The sequence below is a fragment of the Phascolarctos cinereus genome, unplaced genomic scaffold (genome assembly GCF_003287225.1).
Source record: "Phascolarctos cinereus isolate Bilbo 61053 unplaced genomic scaffold, phaCin_HiC Scaffold_9;HRSCAF=440, whole genome shotgun sequence".
Taxonomy (NCBI): Eukaryota; Metazoa; Chordata; class Mammalia; order Diprotodontia; family Phascolarctidae; genus Phascolarctos; species Phascolarctos cinereus.
Window position 1 is genome coordinate 255,158,925 of NW_027556402.1, and position 15,197 is coordinate 255,174,121.

Below are 15,197 nucleotides of genomic sequence, written 5' to 3' on the forward strand. Positions count from 1 at the left end.
CAGGGATTGGCTGAAACGGAGCGGGCTTCCGAGGCTAGAAGTGCGGCCGCTGCCTTGTCTCCATGGCGACGGCCGCTCCTCCCCCAGGGCGCCCGCTCGACCGCGGCGCGGCGCGAGGCCATTCCCGGAAGCGGCTACGCCAGCGGCGGCGCGCGCACTCCCGGCGCCCTCCTCCCAGCCCAAGGCCGGGGCGGGGCGCTGCGCACTTTGCGTAGGGCCGGGCGCAGCGCATGCGCGGCGGCCTCCGGAGGCGGAGGCGGAGGCGGAGGCGGCTGAGGAGGCGGCGGAGGCGGAGCCGGGGAGCCGGGAGCCCGGGAGCCGGGGAGCCCGAGCCCGGTCCCGGCAGCACCTCCGGCTCCCCCGGAGCACAGCGGATCGCGGGGGCTCCGGCCCGGGCCGGAGCCCGAGGAGGCTCAGGGGCCTGGGCCGCGCGGGGCAGGACGCGTCGTGACGTGACGGGACGCCCGAGGCAGGGCCCGGGGCTGCGGGGAGGCCGCGACACACACCCCGGAGCCCCGGGGCAGAGACCCTGAACCCTGCCCCCGAGACCCCCGGGCAGCCCTGGCGGGGAGAGCCCCTGGGCCCACCCACAGAGACCCCGACACGAGCGGACCGAGGAGAGCCCCGGGACTCAAGCTTGAGAGACCCCCAACCCGTAGGGGTCCCAGAAGACCCCAAGACTTCATCCCCTGACAGGGAGACCCCAGACCTGCCGGCGAGAGCTCCCTGATCCACGGGGGCAGAGCGGACCCCTCCCCCACATCCACTGGGAGGGGGCGCCCTGGGACCGCTGAGGGGCGCCCGCAGGTCCCTGAGACCCAGGCGGAGGCATTGGCAGAGACACACCCTAGACCCCCGAGATTACAGCCCGGCCAGAGCACTGTAGACCTCATCCTTGCCCGGGGTGACCTCCAGACCCCCAAAGACTCTGGGGGACACCTGAGTCCGTGACAGACCCCCCAACCCCTCCCACGGGCTGGGATAGACAGACTCACTCCCGAGGCCAGAGGGGCCCTAGAATTGTGGGCCAACTCATCCCACTGGGGGTGACACCCCAGACCCAGGAGAGAGAGATCCCTGATACCGGGGAAGGGAGGTGAGGACGCCTAGGTCTGTCTGGGAAGGCTGGAGGGAGGAAGGACTTCTCGCGGTCTACTCCGGGCAGGGATTACCCAGAACGGTGGCAAAGCCAGGGCTGCCCAGCCAGGAGCGCACCCAGTGTTGCCCCCAGACCCCTTTCCCTTCCCTCTACTCCCAGGCCCCAGTTGGTTTGAGCCATCCCAGGCTTTGCTCTTCATCTGCAAGGGAGGAGAAGCTGATTTAGTGCAGCAGGGACTCGGGGGAGAGGGAGCTAGCCTGAACCCTGCTGCCCTCTGGCATGCCCTGCTCTGCCCCCATCTTTATTACCCTTTCCTCCCAGGCCCAGCTTTCTTAAGCTCTGTCTTGTCTGATTCATCCTGTCTTCCCAGGCAGCCGCTGCTTGGCATGGAGGGCAACCTGTCTGGGCTAGTTCCTGCTGCGGGGCTGGTGCCCGCGCTGCCCCCGGCCGTGACTCTGGGGCTGACCGCTGCCTATACCACACTGTATGGCCTGCTCTTCCTCTCGGTCTATGCCCAGCTCTGGCTGGTGTTGCTGTACGGACACAAGCGGTTCAGCTATCAGACGGTGTTCCTGGCCCTGTGCCTGCTCTGGGCCGCCCTGCGCACCACCCTCTTCTCCTTCTACTTCCGAGACACGGCTCGAGCCAACCGCCTGGGCCCCCTCCCCTTCTGGCTGCTCTACTGCTGTCCCGTTTGCCTCCAGTTCTTCACCCTCACGCTCATGAACCTCTACTTTGCCCAGGTAGCAATGCCTGGGATTAAGGGCAGGAGAGGGGGCTGAGGGAGAGGGAAGGGGTGAAGGTGGGCAGCCTGCCTTGTGACCACAGTGGCCCCATTGTTGGGCAGCCCACCCCCAAGTGCTATGGCCCCTACTCTGGCTGTGGGGTCAGGGGCCCAGCCTGGGAGTTCCGTGGCCCCTACTGTGGCCCTGCTGTCACGTAACCATCTTGGGAGCGCTGTGGCTCCAGGGTTCTGCAGCCACGGCTGTCATTTACGCTTACCCACTGTGGCCTAGGTGGTGTTCAAGGCAAAGACAAAGCAGCACCCAGAGATGAGCCGGGGCCTGTGAGTATTCCTGCTGAAGGCCCAAGAGTGGGTAGGTCATTGGCCATTCCTCCCATTCCTGCCCCATGAGCCAGACAGGGTGGTTGTGAGACTAAGGTGGACAAGGGGCTCTATTGGGGCAGCTTTATCATTTGCAGTGGTGATGCCCACCTGGTGGCCTCCTCATGGCATGGAGGGCACCTGAGGTCCTTGCTGGCTCCCATGGGGCCTGCAGGTTTGTGGCCAAGGCCTGTCCCCAGAGGCTTGGCCACTACAGCTCGTGAAGCTGCTCAGGTCCAAAGGGTGGGGGTATCCATGTGGCTGACGTAACGGGGGAGCCGGGGAGGGGACTGACCGGAGCCTGTGGGCCGTAGGCTGGCCGTGCGGGGAGCGTTCGTTGGGGCCTCGCTGCTTTTCCTGCTGGTGAACGTGTTGTGTGCCGTGCTGTCCCGTCGGCGCCGGACACAGCCCTGGGCCCTGCTGCTGGTGCGAGTACTGGTGAGCGACTCGCTCTTCGTGATCTGTGCCCTCTCTCTGGCTGCCTGCCTCTGCCTGGTGGCCCGGCGTGCCCCTTCCACCAGCATCTACCTGGAGGCCAAGGTAGGGGCTTGACTCATGGGCTTCTGGGCTGACTGGGGCCTGGGCAGAGAGCTGGAGCCACCAGTTAGGGGGCTGGGTCAGACCCAAGAAGCCCGACTTAAGTAAGCACACTTCTCTGTGTGTCCAGGGGACCAGTGTGTGCCAGGCTGCGGCCATGGGCGGGGCCATGGTCCTGCTCTATGCCAGCCGAGCCTGCTACAACCTGGCAGCCCTGGCGCTGGCCCCCCACAGCCGGCTGGACTCCTTCGATTATGACTGGTACAACGTCTCTGACCAGGTGGGTGAGCTGCTGGGGATCCTCCTTGTCCTCTGAATCTTGTCTTTGGCAGTCGCATCGTCTGCCTTCTCAGTCCTCGGTCCGCCACAGGTCCCTTTCCTCTCCCCCTCGGCAGGCTGACCTGGTGAATGATCTAGGGGACAAAGGTTACCTGGTCTTTGGCCTCATCCTCTTTGTGTGGGAGCTGCTGCCTACCACCCTGCTCGTTGGCTTCTTTCGGGTACACCGACCCCCGCAGGACTTGGTAAGCTCCTCCCTTGCCCACCCTCCAAGGTCCATAGTGGGGGCCGAGGGCACCTGATGGGGGTGGGGAGAGCTTGCACGGAGCCGCTAACCTCCTCTGGCCTCCTCCTGAAGAGCACCAGCCGAATCATCAACGGGCAGGCCTTCGGTTCTCGTTCCTACTTCTTTGACCGGGCTGGACATTGTGAAGACGAGGGAGGACCGTGGGAGCATAGCCGGGGAGAGAGCACCAGGTATGGGGTGCCGTGGAGATTGCAGTGGCTGCCAGGGCCTTATGTGAGGGGGGCCAGGATGCCTTTGTCCATGGGGACCTCAGGGTTTGTCATACACCATCCTTTGGGGGCACTGCCACCTCTGGTCTCCCTGCTTTGGCAGCCATCACTACCCTTCCCGCTGCCCCTTGCCCGTTCACCTTGGGATAAAGGACGAGGATCCAAGCTTCCCTGGTCTGGGGCACCTCTGGCCGGCTGCCTGAGGAACTCCAAGTCCCATCTTGCTTTGCTTTCTATCCCGTTGCTTGTTGGGGCCTGTGTGTTCAGTACCCCTGTCTCTCCCTGCAGCCTGTCGGGGAGCCTGGGGGCTGGCAGCTGGTACGGTGCTATTGGGCGGGAGCCCGGCTGGTGTGGGGGCAGCCAGAGCCGAAGCACACCGCTCCTCTTCTCCCAGGTGGCTGGGCCTGCTGGTCACCATCACCACAGCCTCTACTCCACCCCGCAGACATGAGCTCCCTGCTTCCTGGGGGTGGGCAGGGCCTTCTCCTCCTGCCTGCCTGCCTTCCTGCCTTCCGCAGCCCTGTGGCAGCCCTGACCTCTGCCCTGTCCCGTCTGCAGCTCCTTGTAGTGAGCTTCTGCCTTCTGCTGGGGGTGGCACTGTCCGCCACGTGGAGCCCGCTACCTCTCTTGTGCCTGCTGCTCAATAAACAGTTGCCCGTGCCCCCATTGGAGCCATGGTCTGGTGCTTGTGCCCCCTTGACTCAGACTAAAAGGGGGGGGGGTTAAAGTCACAAAGGCAGGAACTAGGAAAGCTGGGCTTGGAATCTGGCAGTGACCCTGACTCCCAAGTCAGGGTCTTCTCCCTGCTCTTCCCCCCCCCCATCTCTGGATCTCCAGTGATTCCTTCTTATCCTTGGAACAAGGGCCTGTTGTGGGGGAGGGTTGCAGATCCTTCCCTGTCTCGGCTTCCTGGAATTTAGAGGGCCCAGGAGTAAAGAGGGTCAAAGGGAGGTAGTGGGTGGGCCTCTTCACTAAAGTGGGCCCTGGTTTGAATCTCCCCTTCTGAGGAAGGATAGATTACTCTGCTTCAGAGGAGTTCCAGGTCCTTGTCAATCTGCAGGGCTCCATAGTAGTGGTGGTGGTGGGGGGTTGATTGTCCCCAATGAGGACACTGAAATCAGGGCCTGTCTAGACCTTGGAGGGTTGGTTCTTCAGGGCTGAGCAGCTAAAGAACCATTAGCCTCTCCAAATTAAGGGAATTGGACAAAAGAGCTTCCAGAAGGAGCCAGGGGCAGGGAGAAAAGGGATGAGGCCTCAGATGGAGGGGCGGGTGCAGGCAACCCACAGAAATGTTGGGTAGCAGATTGGTGGCAGTGGGAAGAGGGTGGAGTTTGGAGCCTGAAGACTCAGGGTCAAATGCCATCTGCAAAGTGGAGCTGACGCTTTGGTCGTTACTCACATATTAACCCCAAGAAAACACTACCTTGCACAACCTATGGTGCAGGTGAGGTCACCCGCTGGGAGGATGAGGCGTCCATCCCAGCCTGGCCTGGCCGCTGGCCCTGTCTCCCTCCCCTCAGGTGCTCTCTTCTGGGAAATGATGGCAGTGCAGAGAGCCAGAGAGCCAAGCCCCTCCGGTGTTCATTGGGTACTCCCCTCCTAGCTTGGTCCCTGCTGCACCACCCTGTGCTTAGGCCAAGGCCCTGCTGAAAATGCTAAACAGAGGGGTTTGTCCGTCCCCAAGGGCCCAGGGAGATTAGCAGGAATCCTGAAGATTGGCTGGGTGGTGCCTGCTGAGCACACTGGCTTATTTCCTTTGGGCACTTTCCTGACCCCTCTCCTCCGGGAGTCGGGCCTGTCCTGGTTTGTTCACTGTTGAGCCGGGCATAGCTGTAGGATAGCTGGCCTGGGGCCTGATCGAGGTAAGGAAGGGGCTAAATCCTGACGGCGGTGTGGGGTGTAGGGACGACAACGATGGAATGTAGTAGTGCTGGAGAAGGCATGGAGGGCGGGGGCAGGAAAGGTGGGGAAGTGGGGGTCTGCCGTTGGCTAGCTCAGAAAAGGTTAGTCACGTTTAGCTAGCATGTTCCCATGTTGGAGGAGGGTGCTTTCTCTCTAGGTGTCCCAATCTCAGCCCCGGTTTCCCCACGCCCCCGCCGCTGCTGCACACAGTTGGGACTTCGAGACGCGTCTGCAAGGCAACGAGGCGGCAGGCGGGGGCAGGAGAAGGGGCTGACTGCCAGGAGGAGGGGGCCAGGGACGGTCCAGGGTTCACAGGTTGGTCTCCAGCTCCAAGGGATGGTGCTGAGGGTCACAGGAGACCGCGTGTGTCTCCGTGTGAACGTGAGCGTTGGCAGTGGGGTGGGGCGGGAGGGACGGTGACCATATTTTGTGTGTATGTGTGTGGTGCGGGAGAATGGCGAATGGCTAGCTGGGTGAATCTCAACGTGTGTGGCGTGAGTATTGGAGTGGACAATCGGTGACTGTGTGGATGAGCCCACGAGAAGGTGGAGTGTGGGACGTGCGTGGACGCGTGTGCGCCGGAGTGTTCCGTTTAACCGTCTGTCTCCACCTCCAATGGTCCGTGGGCTTGGGTCTCCAGCGGGGGCGCTGTCTGTGGGGCAGCTCCTGCGGTCACTGCGGTCTCCCGACAAGCTCATCTGTGGGTTCCTCAGGCTGCCTCGGGAGCTGTCACGCCCTCCCCCGGGAGCCTTCCAGTAACTGGGACCAGCAGAACCTTTTTCCCACCCTCCTCCCACACGGGGGGTCGAAGGTTCTGGCTGTGCGGGAGCTCTTGACTCCTTTCCCTCCCGGGGGGCGCCTCCTGCATTGCTGGACTCCGCCCTGCGGCTGTTCCTTGAAACCCTGGGACTGAGATGGGGGTGCGGGGGCGGGGTGTTTATGCGCCGTGCCCCTGGAGAGGAGGAGTTCTGCACCCGCCGTTAGGGTTGGGGCGCAGGGCCAGAGGGGTCTCTCGGACCAAGTTCCCAACTCGGCCAGGCTCCCGTACCCCTCCCCCGCCCCTGGCCAAGTGGGCGCCCGGCTCTGTCTGCGGGAGGATGTTGCAGCCAGACACGGAGCAGGGTGGGGCCAGGGCCAGGTGTGGCGGCAGCCGAAGGAGGAAGCCTTGGGGCTGGGGGCTTGGAGGGCTCGTCTCTCAGCAATGGACTCCTCCCTCTCCCCCTGGCTCCCCGAGGTTTCTCTGTCCCTCCCTCGGAGCCGCCTCTTCTGCAGCTCTTCATCACTCTCTCCTGCTGCATTCCTCCTTTTCCGCTCTGCTTAACGCCTTTGGTCTCAGCCTCCCTCCCTCTCCCCTTCTCGGTGTCTCTCCATTCAGCCCTTCACTCTTTCCTTTCCTCTTCATCTCCCATTCTCTTCCTCCTCCTCCCTCCACCTCTTCCTTGCTGTCAACCTTATCCTCCCCCTCTGCCCCTCTCCCTCCAGCTTGTCTGGCTCCTTCTCCCAATCTATTTCCTCTTTCTTCTCCCCCCTTTCCATCTCCTCTTTTCCCCTCCCCCTCCTCCTATAACGGAGCCCCAAGAACAGGGCTGATGAAAGTGGCAGAGGAGGTAAGGGAAGGGGGAATGATGCAGGTGAGGAGAAGGGAGAAGAGAGGCAGCGGAATTGGGCACAGATTAGCAATGAGTACAGCTCAGAGAGACGAGATCAGTCCCAGGAGTGGGTGAGCTGAGGACCCAGGACTAATGGGGTGTGGACACTGGGACATCTATGGAAGGTCAGCATGGGGATGAAGAACAGCAGAAACACAGGGCAAATTCAAAAGGGGGGCTCCAAGAGGGAAACGTGGGGGCAAGGAATGAGCATAGACAGGGAAGTTGGGGGAATTGCTTTTTCGCAAGGGGCGTAGTTGGCATCAGGCAGATTCTGCTGTAATACCCCCTCCCTGTCCTCAGTGTCCATGCTTGTCACCACTCTGACCAGAAGACTTGGGGCAAACCCGGAGCTACCAGCAGAACATCTGCACGTCTTCAGGCTGTGCCATGAAACCCACCACCCTCCTGGCACTGCTGATTCTGGTGCTGCTTTACCTGATGTCAGGAGCCCTAGTGTTCATGGCATTGGAGCTGCCAAAGGAACAGCAAACTCAAATGAATTTGGAAAGGACCCGAGAAAAGTTCCTTCAGGCACACCCTTGCGTTAACCTGACTGAGCTGCAGGCTTTTATAGAGGTGAGGTGGGTGGGGGGGAATGGGGGGGAATTGGGAGGGGGTATGAGGTGGGGAGACCACTGCCTGGCTCATGCCATGCTGTGGTGCTCATGGGAGGAGACTAGGGGCTCACAAGGGCCCCAGGATTTTTGAATGAGGCCTGCATATTCTCAGTGAAACTTTGGAGTGACAGTCGACCACAAGACCTCTTTCTGGGAACTCAGTTAGGGGTATGGGTTGGGGGAGGCCATTCCCCTGCTCAGAGGTGGGAGCTGAATAAGGAAAGTTCTCCTATTTATCTTCTAACACACCCAAACGATCAATGGATGGAAATGTGCTGAGGAAGAAAAGGGGAGCAGGGACCCAGGAAAGGGGTGGGGGAGGGTTTGAAAACAAAATGCATCAGTCAGGAAGGCACAGCTAGACCCTAGGGGGAAGTCTTCTTCTCCTTCTCCCTCCCCCCACAGCTTTGTCACAACTTACCAATACATTAGGTGTTAGGCTGAGACCCCAGGGAGACCTCAACAGGTCTCTGCTTGGAGGAGAGGGCTGGGAAGTGGGGGTGCTACCAAGGAGGTTTCTTCCCTTTGATTTAATTTTAGACTCAGTCATTTAAAACTAACATTAAACTGTAATAAATGATTTTTAAAAAAATCTATGCCCAACTCCTTCCCCCCTCCCCCATTCCTCTGGGCTTGAGGAATACTAGAGTCAAGATGCACCCACAGGGGACTGAGAAAATCCAGTCCATTCTGGAGAGTGGAGCAGCTTTGGTGGAAAAAGGTATGTGTGTGTTGGGAAGTGTCGCTGGGTCAGGGGTAGGGATCTGCTGTCAGAAGAATCTCTCTGGAGTGCTGACGCTGTTCTCCAAGAGGCCAGGACCTGGGCTTTCTACACAGACCACAGAGAGAAGTGACCCATTTTCCTCATTGCAATGGAAATTTTATCGTGAAAAACTGCTGAGGAGCAGAGCCTGGAGATGGGGGTGGAATCCTTCTGGATTTCGGGGGTAGGAAGTCTCTGAGTGAAGTGGCTGCTGAGCCACTGTTGACAGGACGAGTGAGGCTGGGGCTGGAGTGGCCCGCTTCAAACGGGAAGAGCTAGGAGGGATGGGCAGCAGTCAAAGCTCTGGGGGGAGAAGCTAAGTGTGTGAACCTGGGAGGAGCTATGAGGGAAGGAGAGGTAGGCTTTGAAGGGGACCAGCTGGTCTTATGGGAGATTGGCTTAGCAGAAATGATTGGGTGCTACCAGGTCTAAGATCCCCTCAAATCCCTTCCCTCAGGCTGGACCGGGACAGCTCTAAGCGCTCATCCATCTCCTAAGTTTAGGAGAGGCAGGGTCTGGTTTGGAGAAGCTCAGAAAGCAGGGGAGTCAGACTCCAGTGGACTCGGCAGGGGATAGGGCATGTTGGCGAGCCTTTAATCCCTTCCTTTCCATCCTGTAGCAGGTGGCCAATGACCTGGCCATGGGTGCAGACCCTGGGGACTACGTCACCAACATCTCCCGCTCAGCCTGGAATCTGGGTAGTGCCTTCTTCTTCGCTGGCACTATTGTCACCACCATCGGTGTGCAGGGCAGGGGTGGTGTGGGGAGGGTCACTGGGGTGATAGATCACCAGCAGAGCCAGGGTCTGGAACAGTAGGGGAGGAGAGGAAGGGAAGAGGGAAAGGGCACTTAAGAGGCCTGAGCCCAGGTTCTTCAGGGGCTCTTTCTTCCTGTCAAGGGCCAAGCAGCCCCCTGACTCTCTCTATGCACCTGTCTTCTTTACTGGGGCCAATCGTCTCCTCTACCTTCGCTGGGGCTAATTAAAGTAGGGACAAAATTAGAGGAAGTCTCCTGAATACCTCTAATTCCTGGTGCAGACTGCTCCCCACCTTCCTGGCCCTAGTCCTTACTCCCCGGGGTAGCTTCCTGCACCTCCTCAGGGCTAGTCTCCGCTGGTTGGGATTTTCCCAAGGGTAAAGGGCAGTGGCCTGTGTCCAGGTTGTCTCCTCCTCCCAGACCTTAGTTGCTGGCACTGAGGAGGTGACTCGGTGAGACAGGCCCGGACCCTGGGCTGATCCTCACTTTTGTCCAGGCTATGGTAATATGGTTCTGCACACGGACGAGGCTCGCCTTTTCTGCATCTTCTATGCGCTGGTGGGGATCCCACTTTTCGGGATGCTGTTGGCAGGGGTCGGTGACAAGCTGGGCTCTACCCTGCGCCGGGGCATTGGCCACGTGGAAGCCATCTTCTTGGTGAGCGGCCCTGTGTTTGGGGCCCTGTCAGGTCCCCACATGGCTTCCTCCGCATCCCTATCCCAGAGGGTGTCGGAGCCTGACCTAACGTGGATGTGCCACCCCCCAATTGGCGAGCCCTCAGCTCCTTTGAGTCTCAGGTTCTTTATCTGTAAAATGGGGGTAGTTGTGAGGAAAGCGCTTTAGAGACCTGAAAGTCCGCGAGAAAGGGGAGTTGGGGTTATTCATAACAAAATGAGGACTCTAAGATTCTCTTATCTTGGGCGATGGCCAGCTCTTCCCTCTCTGGGCTGGCCTAGGGGCCGTCTAATCGAACGGACTCGAAGCCTCTGGTCCCAGGCTGACTCGCGCCGGGCTCTCTCTGTACCACGCCCCCTCCCCCGCCCCCAGAAGTGGCAGGTCCAGCCGGCTATGGTCCGCTCACTCTCCGCGCTGCTCTTCCTCCTGGCTGGCTGTCTTCTCTTCGTTCTGGTGCCCATGTTCGTGTTCCGCTACACCGAGGGCTGGAGTACTCTGGAGGCCCTCTACTTCATCATCGTGACGCTCACCACCGTGGGCTTCGGGGACTTCGTGGCCGGTGGGTGAGAGGCCCGAGCCAGGGAGGGAGGGACCCGGCTGTTCGTACCCGGAGCCGTGGACAGATGGTGGCAGGGCCGGTGGCGGGCAGGGGAGCGGAAGCTCGACCAGGTTCGCGCCCTGGGGGCGAGGGGCAGGGGAGGAGAGCCGCCGGTCCGCAGCGGCTTCGGCCCGGCCCGACCCCAACTCCGACGGCTGCCCCCAGGCGCGAACCCTGAGCAGGAGTTCTTGGCCTACCAGCCCATTGTCTGGTTCTGGATTCTGATGGGCCTCGCCTACTTCGCCTCCATCCTCACCATGATAGGGAACTGGCTCCGGGTCGTGTCGCGCCGCACTCGGGCTGAGGTAGGAGGCTGCTCTCCCTGACGGGGCGGGCGAGGAGACGCTTTGCGTCTTCGACCTCCCTCCCATACCCAAACAGAGGTACACCCACATCGCCCCCGCCTGGCCTTTCGGTGTGCAGGGTACTCGCCTGGGGGTCCCAAGGCAGCAGGGATTCCTAGGAGGCGCCACCAGGGCTCTCGGGAACTTGTTAGTGTCACGGGAGACCTCACCCACTCTCACGCGCTAATAATCACTCTTCTCCCCACCCCCACCCCCCCATCTCCTCCTCTAGAGCTTTGTTTTCAAAACATTTCTTCCTCACAGCAACCCTGGCTAGGGGTAGGGGGGAGCACACCAGTCTGGTTTATCACCTACCTCCCCAACATAAGACAGCGGAAACTGAGCAGAGTTAGCCATGGTCTCACCAGACCTCGCACTGAGACTCTGGAGGAGTGGGTTCTAATCCCGCCTTCAAATGCCTGGAGGACTTCGGTATGGAGGTTCAGATAGGATGCTTAAAACGCTTGGAAGTCCCCCAGGCGCAGACTGTTTAATCCCCGCCCCCCCCTCCGCGATGTGAGACATTCCGGTTGCACCCCGTCCTTCACTCTTTTCGCCCCGCAGATGGGCGGCCTTACCGCTCACGCAGCCAGCTGGACAGGCGGCGTGACAGCGCGGATGACGCACCGGCCGCCACTGCCAGAGAAGCCAAGCTCCGGACCACCCCAGGCGCCCCCTGCCAAGCTTGAACCGAGGCCGCAGAGCCAGGAGAAGGTAGAGGCACCTTCTTCGCCGCTCACAACCTCTGTTTCTGCGCCCTTGGATTACCCTGGAGAGAACTTCGCTTTCATAGACGAGTCGTCGGACACGCAGAGCGATCGGGGTGATGTACTCCCCCGCAGCCTCCAAGCCGGCCTCAAGCAGCCCAGGAAACCCGCCCGGCCTCGGAACTCCGGCCGCCCCCCAAACAAGGATCTCGCGTAGTCCAGGGCTGGGCATGGGGAGGACTGGCCGGCACTGCCCTCTCCCGCCCACGGATCCTTGTTTCAGGCTTCCCTCGTTCTGCCCTGCTTCTCTCTCCACCCTCCCGGTTTTCGTTCAGCCAAAGAGCTCCCATTCCCCATGGGGGCATCCTGGGAACTGGGGCTCCCGATTCTGGCTCCTCCTTCTCTAAAAGCTCTCCTGCCTGTCTCCTTTCCTTAGGTCCCCACGCCTGGGCTTCCTAGCCTGGCTCAATAAAAAAGAAGGCTTCTGGCCGCTTCCTTTTGTCTTCCGTCTCTCCTACCTCTAGGGGCCCTAGGACGGGTCAGGGGTGGGGTGGGGCGTGTGCGCTGGGCTGTGGCTCTGGATGGGGTCCCTCGGGGGTTCGGGGAGACTAAAGCTCACAAGCGGCTTGGATTCGACGGATCACTCAGAGGACCTCGGTTCAAATCTCACACCTTCCTTGACCTATGTGACCTCGGGCAATAAAGAGGCACTAGTTAAGTGAGAGAAGTCTCCTTTGGTTTAAGTGACTGGTTTTCTCGGTCTGGTTTTTGATCCCCACTCCTCAGTTTTGTCATCTGTATGATGGGGGAAAGCCAACCAGTAGCACTGGATAGAGCACTGGGCTTGGAATACTCCTGAGTCCAATTCAAGCATCAGGCACTTAACTATGCCTTACTTACTGTGTGACCCTGGCCAAGTCACGTAACCCTGTTTCCTCATTTGTAAAAGGAAAAGGCAAACCACTCCAGTATCTTTGCCAAGAAAACCCCCAATGGGGTCACCGAGTGGGCCACAGCTAAACATCAACAATGACAGGGGGGTGGGCTAGATTGCCTCCCGGGGCCCCGCTGGTACGGCAGTTTCTGATCCCGGAAGCCTTGCAGAGGGAGAATGGCCTTTGAGCGGTAGGGTCCGAACTCCCACCTCGTGACTCAATCCCAACGTCTCTTCCCGCCCCCACCCCCACCCCTGCCTCACTTCCTGAGAGCACGACCCTCAGAGATCAGTTGTTCTACTGGCTCTGCCCGTTGGGGAGCAGGGATGGAGAACCAAGACTCCCATTTCCCGGCGAAAGTCCAATCACAGGACCAAAGCAAAAGCCAAACTTCTGTTCAGGCGGGCAAAGCGACCCTGGAGGACTCGATCCTGGGCTTTTGCTCTCTCAAGGACTCGAACGGAGTAAGGTTTCACTTGGGACCACCGGCTTCCAGGAGCTCCCTGGACTCCAGGACCTCAAACCCGCGCCCCCCACCTCCCCATCTCCGCAGCCAACTTGCAGCCTGCTCGGGCCCCAGTCTCCAGTTCCTCCGCAATCTCCAAACCAACCTTTCTACCATTTCCTTTCTGTTCCTCGGGGCCCTTCACCTAGCATCATCGTTCCTCGGGGTCCTCTGCAAAATCTTCCTCGCTGCCCTACCCCTCGAACTCGCTCACGGACCCTGGGCCACCTCACCAGGGAAGGCGGCCGAAATGTGCTCTAGGTCCTTTAGAAAGAGGGGAGGGGTGGGATGGAGCGACCTCCCAGGAATGAAGCAGAGGTTCGTGGCTCCCGCTCCTTCCCCTCAGTCCTCCCTAGCCCCGTGACTCCCTCTTCTCCTTCCGTCGGTAGGAGTCGGTAGGTTCCCAAATGTCTCCGGAGGAAAGCCCTGCAACCCGAAGGGAAGTCCGGAAGCTTGGGTCGGTGGCAGGCGCGGCCCAACCAAAGCAAGAAGGCAAGCCGAGTAGGGAACGGGACAGCAGCGTCGACTCCAACTCGAGCAGGGTTGCGCCCCATAGCTGGGGGACGCAAAGTAACGGAGCGGAAGAGGATGAGGACGAAATCGACTTTAGCCGCGCGTCGCTTAGCGCCCCGCTCGACGGAATCATGAGCTCCCCGCAACCGCGCCGGATCCTGACTGCTGTGCGGGGAAACCGAGAGTTTGTCGATAGGAGCAAATACCCTGGTCGGTCCGGGCTGGGGAGGGATGCGTCCTGCTGGGCGTCTCGCCAAGGCCCCAGGCGGGAGAACCAGGAGGGTCCTCTGAAGGTCTAGGGGGAGGGACCCGTCCCCTTTAGCACTAATCCAAGTCCCTGGAGGGGAAAGAGGCCCGGCACTCCTGGGCTAGGGGAAAAGATATGATCCCTTTAGCGACCACCCCAAGCCCCTCAATGGGCTGGACGCGGGGTCCAAGGCCTCCCGAAGGGTCTATGTGATGACTATAATTACTCTCTCACCGCCTCCCCTCAACCCCACCCTCCTAGAGTCATCTGACCAACAGTACGTGGAACTGCGTGAAACTGCGCACCGTGCCTACTGGGCTGAACTACAGAACCAAGTGCGTGCGGGTTGCAGGCTGCGAGCTGCTCGGGGCTGGGACTCTGGGAGTGGGTCTGGCTGGCGATTCTCCCCTCTCTGGCGGAGTCTGGGAAGCTTCTCCCTGAAACTTGCGCCCTAGCAGCTATTTTTCCCTTTCATTCCCAGCTGCCCCTGCCTCTGGCCAACCTCATGGAGGAGGAGGCGCTGGAAATCCTTACCAAGAGCCTCCATAGTGAGCGCCCCGGGGGATAACCTGACTTCGGGACAAGGGCGGGGGTGGATGAAACCACTAAGCGCGGAGGAAGGTCCATGGAGGTGGGGTTCAGGAGAGGGGCGGGGAGGTCACCTATAGGGGTCTTGCCCCTCTCCAACGTACATTCCTACATCTCCACTACATCCCCGAGACGCCGGCGGGTAGAAAATGGGTGGAAAAGCAAGGTGGCCGTGGCGGACAGGGCTAGCCTGCTCAGGCGTCAGATCTGGGTTCAAGTGCTGCTCCAGCCATGCGTAGGAGCTGCGGGACCAGGGCACGTCCTTTAGCTTGGAGTGCCTGGGCAATCTTTCAAGTGCAGGAAGGGCGCCGAGGTGTACGCGGCGGAAAGCCCCGGTCCGGACCGAGCCAAAGAGCGGATTGGGGAAACTGAGACCCGGACAAGGGGCGACCTCGGCGAGAAAGGAGCTGTGGGGACGGGCGGGTGCAGGGCAGGTACCCTCCTGCGCGCCCTCCATCCCGCCTCCTTATCCCCGCCCAGGTTACAGCAGGGGCATAGGGAAAGACCACAAGCTGACCCAGCAGCTCCGGCGGCACGTGGAACAGCTGCTCACGAACCTAAAGAGTCGCAAGTGCACCTGAGCACCTCGTGGCCCCCCACGGGAACCCCGCCCCGCCGGGCGCTGGCCCCGCCCCCAGGACTCCGTTCCCCCCGATAAATAAAGGCGCTCCGCCCCCTGCTCTATCCAGCTGGGTGACTGCGCCTGCGTGGGACGCTTGCGGGGCGGGAAAAGTGGAGGGGGGGTCGTTCCTAGTGCCTCGTGACAGCGACGCCCCGCCCCGCGACCTTGAACGGTCACCGCAGTGACCTTGGGCGCCTGTGAGCCCCTGCGGGCTCCGCCCCCTCCGGTGCGCTGTCC

General features: G+C 60.8%; 3 protein-coding genes across 9 annotated transcripts; all 3 read left to right on the top strand.

The window, feature by feature from the left end:
* The first annotated feature begins 388 nt into the window (after nucleotides 1-388).
* GPR137 (G protein-coupled receptor 137) lies at nucleotides 389-4,207 on the top strand. 5 transcript variants are annotated; one of them, XM_078148916.1, is made up of 8 exons: nucleotides 389-469; nucleotides 1,470-1,842; nucleotides 2,116-2,165; nucleotides 2,519-2,744; nucleotides 2,872-3,021; nucleotides 3,137-3,265; nucleotides 3,379-3,497; nucleotides 3,931-4,207. In XM_078148916.1, exons 2-8 carry the CDS (start codon nucleotides 1,486-1,488, stop codon nucleotides 4,181-4,183), a joined length of 1,284 nt encoding a protein of 427 aa, XP_078005042.1. In that variant the 5' UTR covers nucleotides 389-469; nucleotides 1,470-1,485; the 3' UTR covers nucleotides 4,184-4,207. The 5 variants fall into 5 exon arrangements, with proteins under 5 accessions (XP_078005042.1, XP_020823621.1, XP_078005043.1 ...); XM_020967962.2 differs by having other exon boundaries at nucleotides 3,825-4,079; XM_078148918.1 differs by having other exon boundaries at nucleotides 398-1,096.
* Nucleotides 4,208-5,501: 1,294 nt separating this feature from the next.
* KCNK4 (potassium two pore domain channel subfamily K member 4) lies at nucleotides 5,502-12,045 on the top strand. Of its 3 annotated transcripts, none has more exons than XM_020967966.2 (7): nucleotides 5,502-5,753; nucleotides 7,391-7,666; nucleotides 9,090-9,210; nucleotides 9,723-9,883; nucleotides 10,274-10,460; nucleotides 10,665-10,804; nucleotides 11,408-12,045. In XM_020967966.2, exons 2-7 carry the CDS (start codon nucleotides 7,478-7,480, stop codon nucleotides 11,765-11,767), a joined length of 1,158 nt encoding a protein of 385 aa, XP_020823625.1. In that variant the 5' UTR covers nucleotides 5,502-5,753; nucleotides 7,391-7,477; the 3' UTR covers nucleotides 11,768-12,045. The 3 variants fall into 3 exon arrangements, with proteins under 3 accessions (XP_020823625.1, XP_020823626.1, XP_020823631.1); XM_020967967.2 differs by lacking the exon at nucleotides 5,502-5,753 and adding an exon at nucleotides 5,884-7,045; XM_020967972.2 differs by lacking the exons at nucleotides 5,502-5,753; nucleotides 7,391-7,666 and adding an exon at nucleotides 7,720-8,428.
* A 733-nt stretch (nucleotides 12,046-12,778) lies between these two features.
* CATSPERZ (catsper channel auxiliary subunit zeta) lies at nucleotides 12,779-15,022 on the top strand. The gene is made up of 5 exons (XM_020967975.2): nucleotides 12,779-12,949; nucleotides 13,380-13,713; nucleotides 14,012-14,085; nucleotides 14,232-14,298; nucleotides 14,819-15,022. The coding sequence occupies exons 1-5, from the start codon at nucleotides 12,812-12,814 to the stop codon at nucleotides 14,917-14,919; spliced, it is 714 nt and encodes a 237-aa protein (XP_020823634.1). The 5' UTR covers nucleotides 12,779-12,811; the 3' UTR covers nucleotides 14,920-15,022.
* The last annotated feature ends 175 nt before the right edge of the window (nucleotides 15,023-15,197 follow it).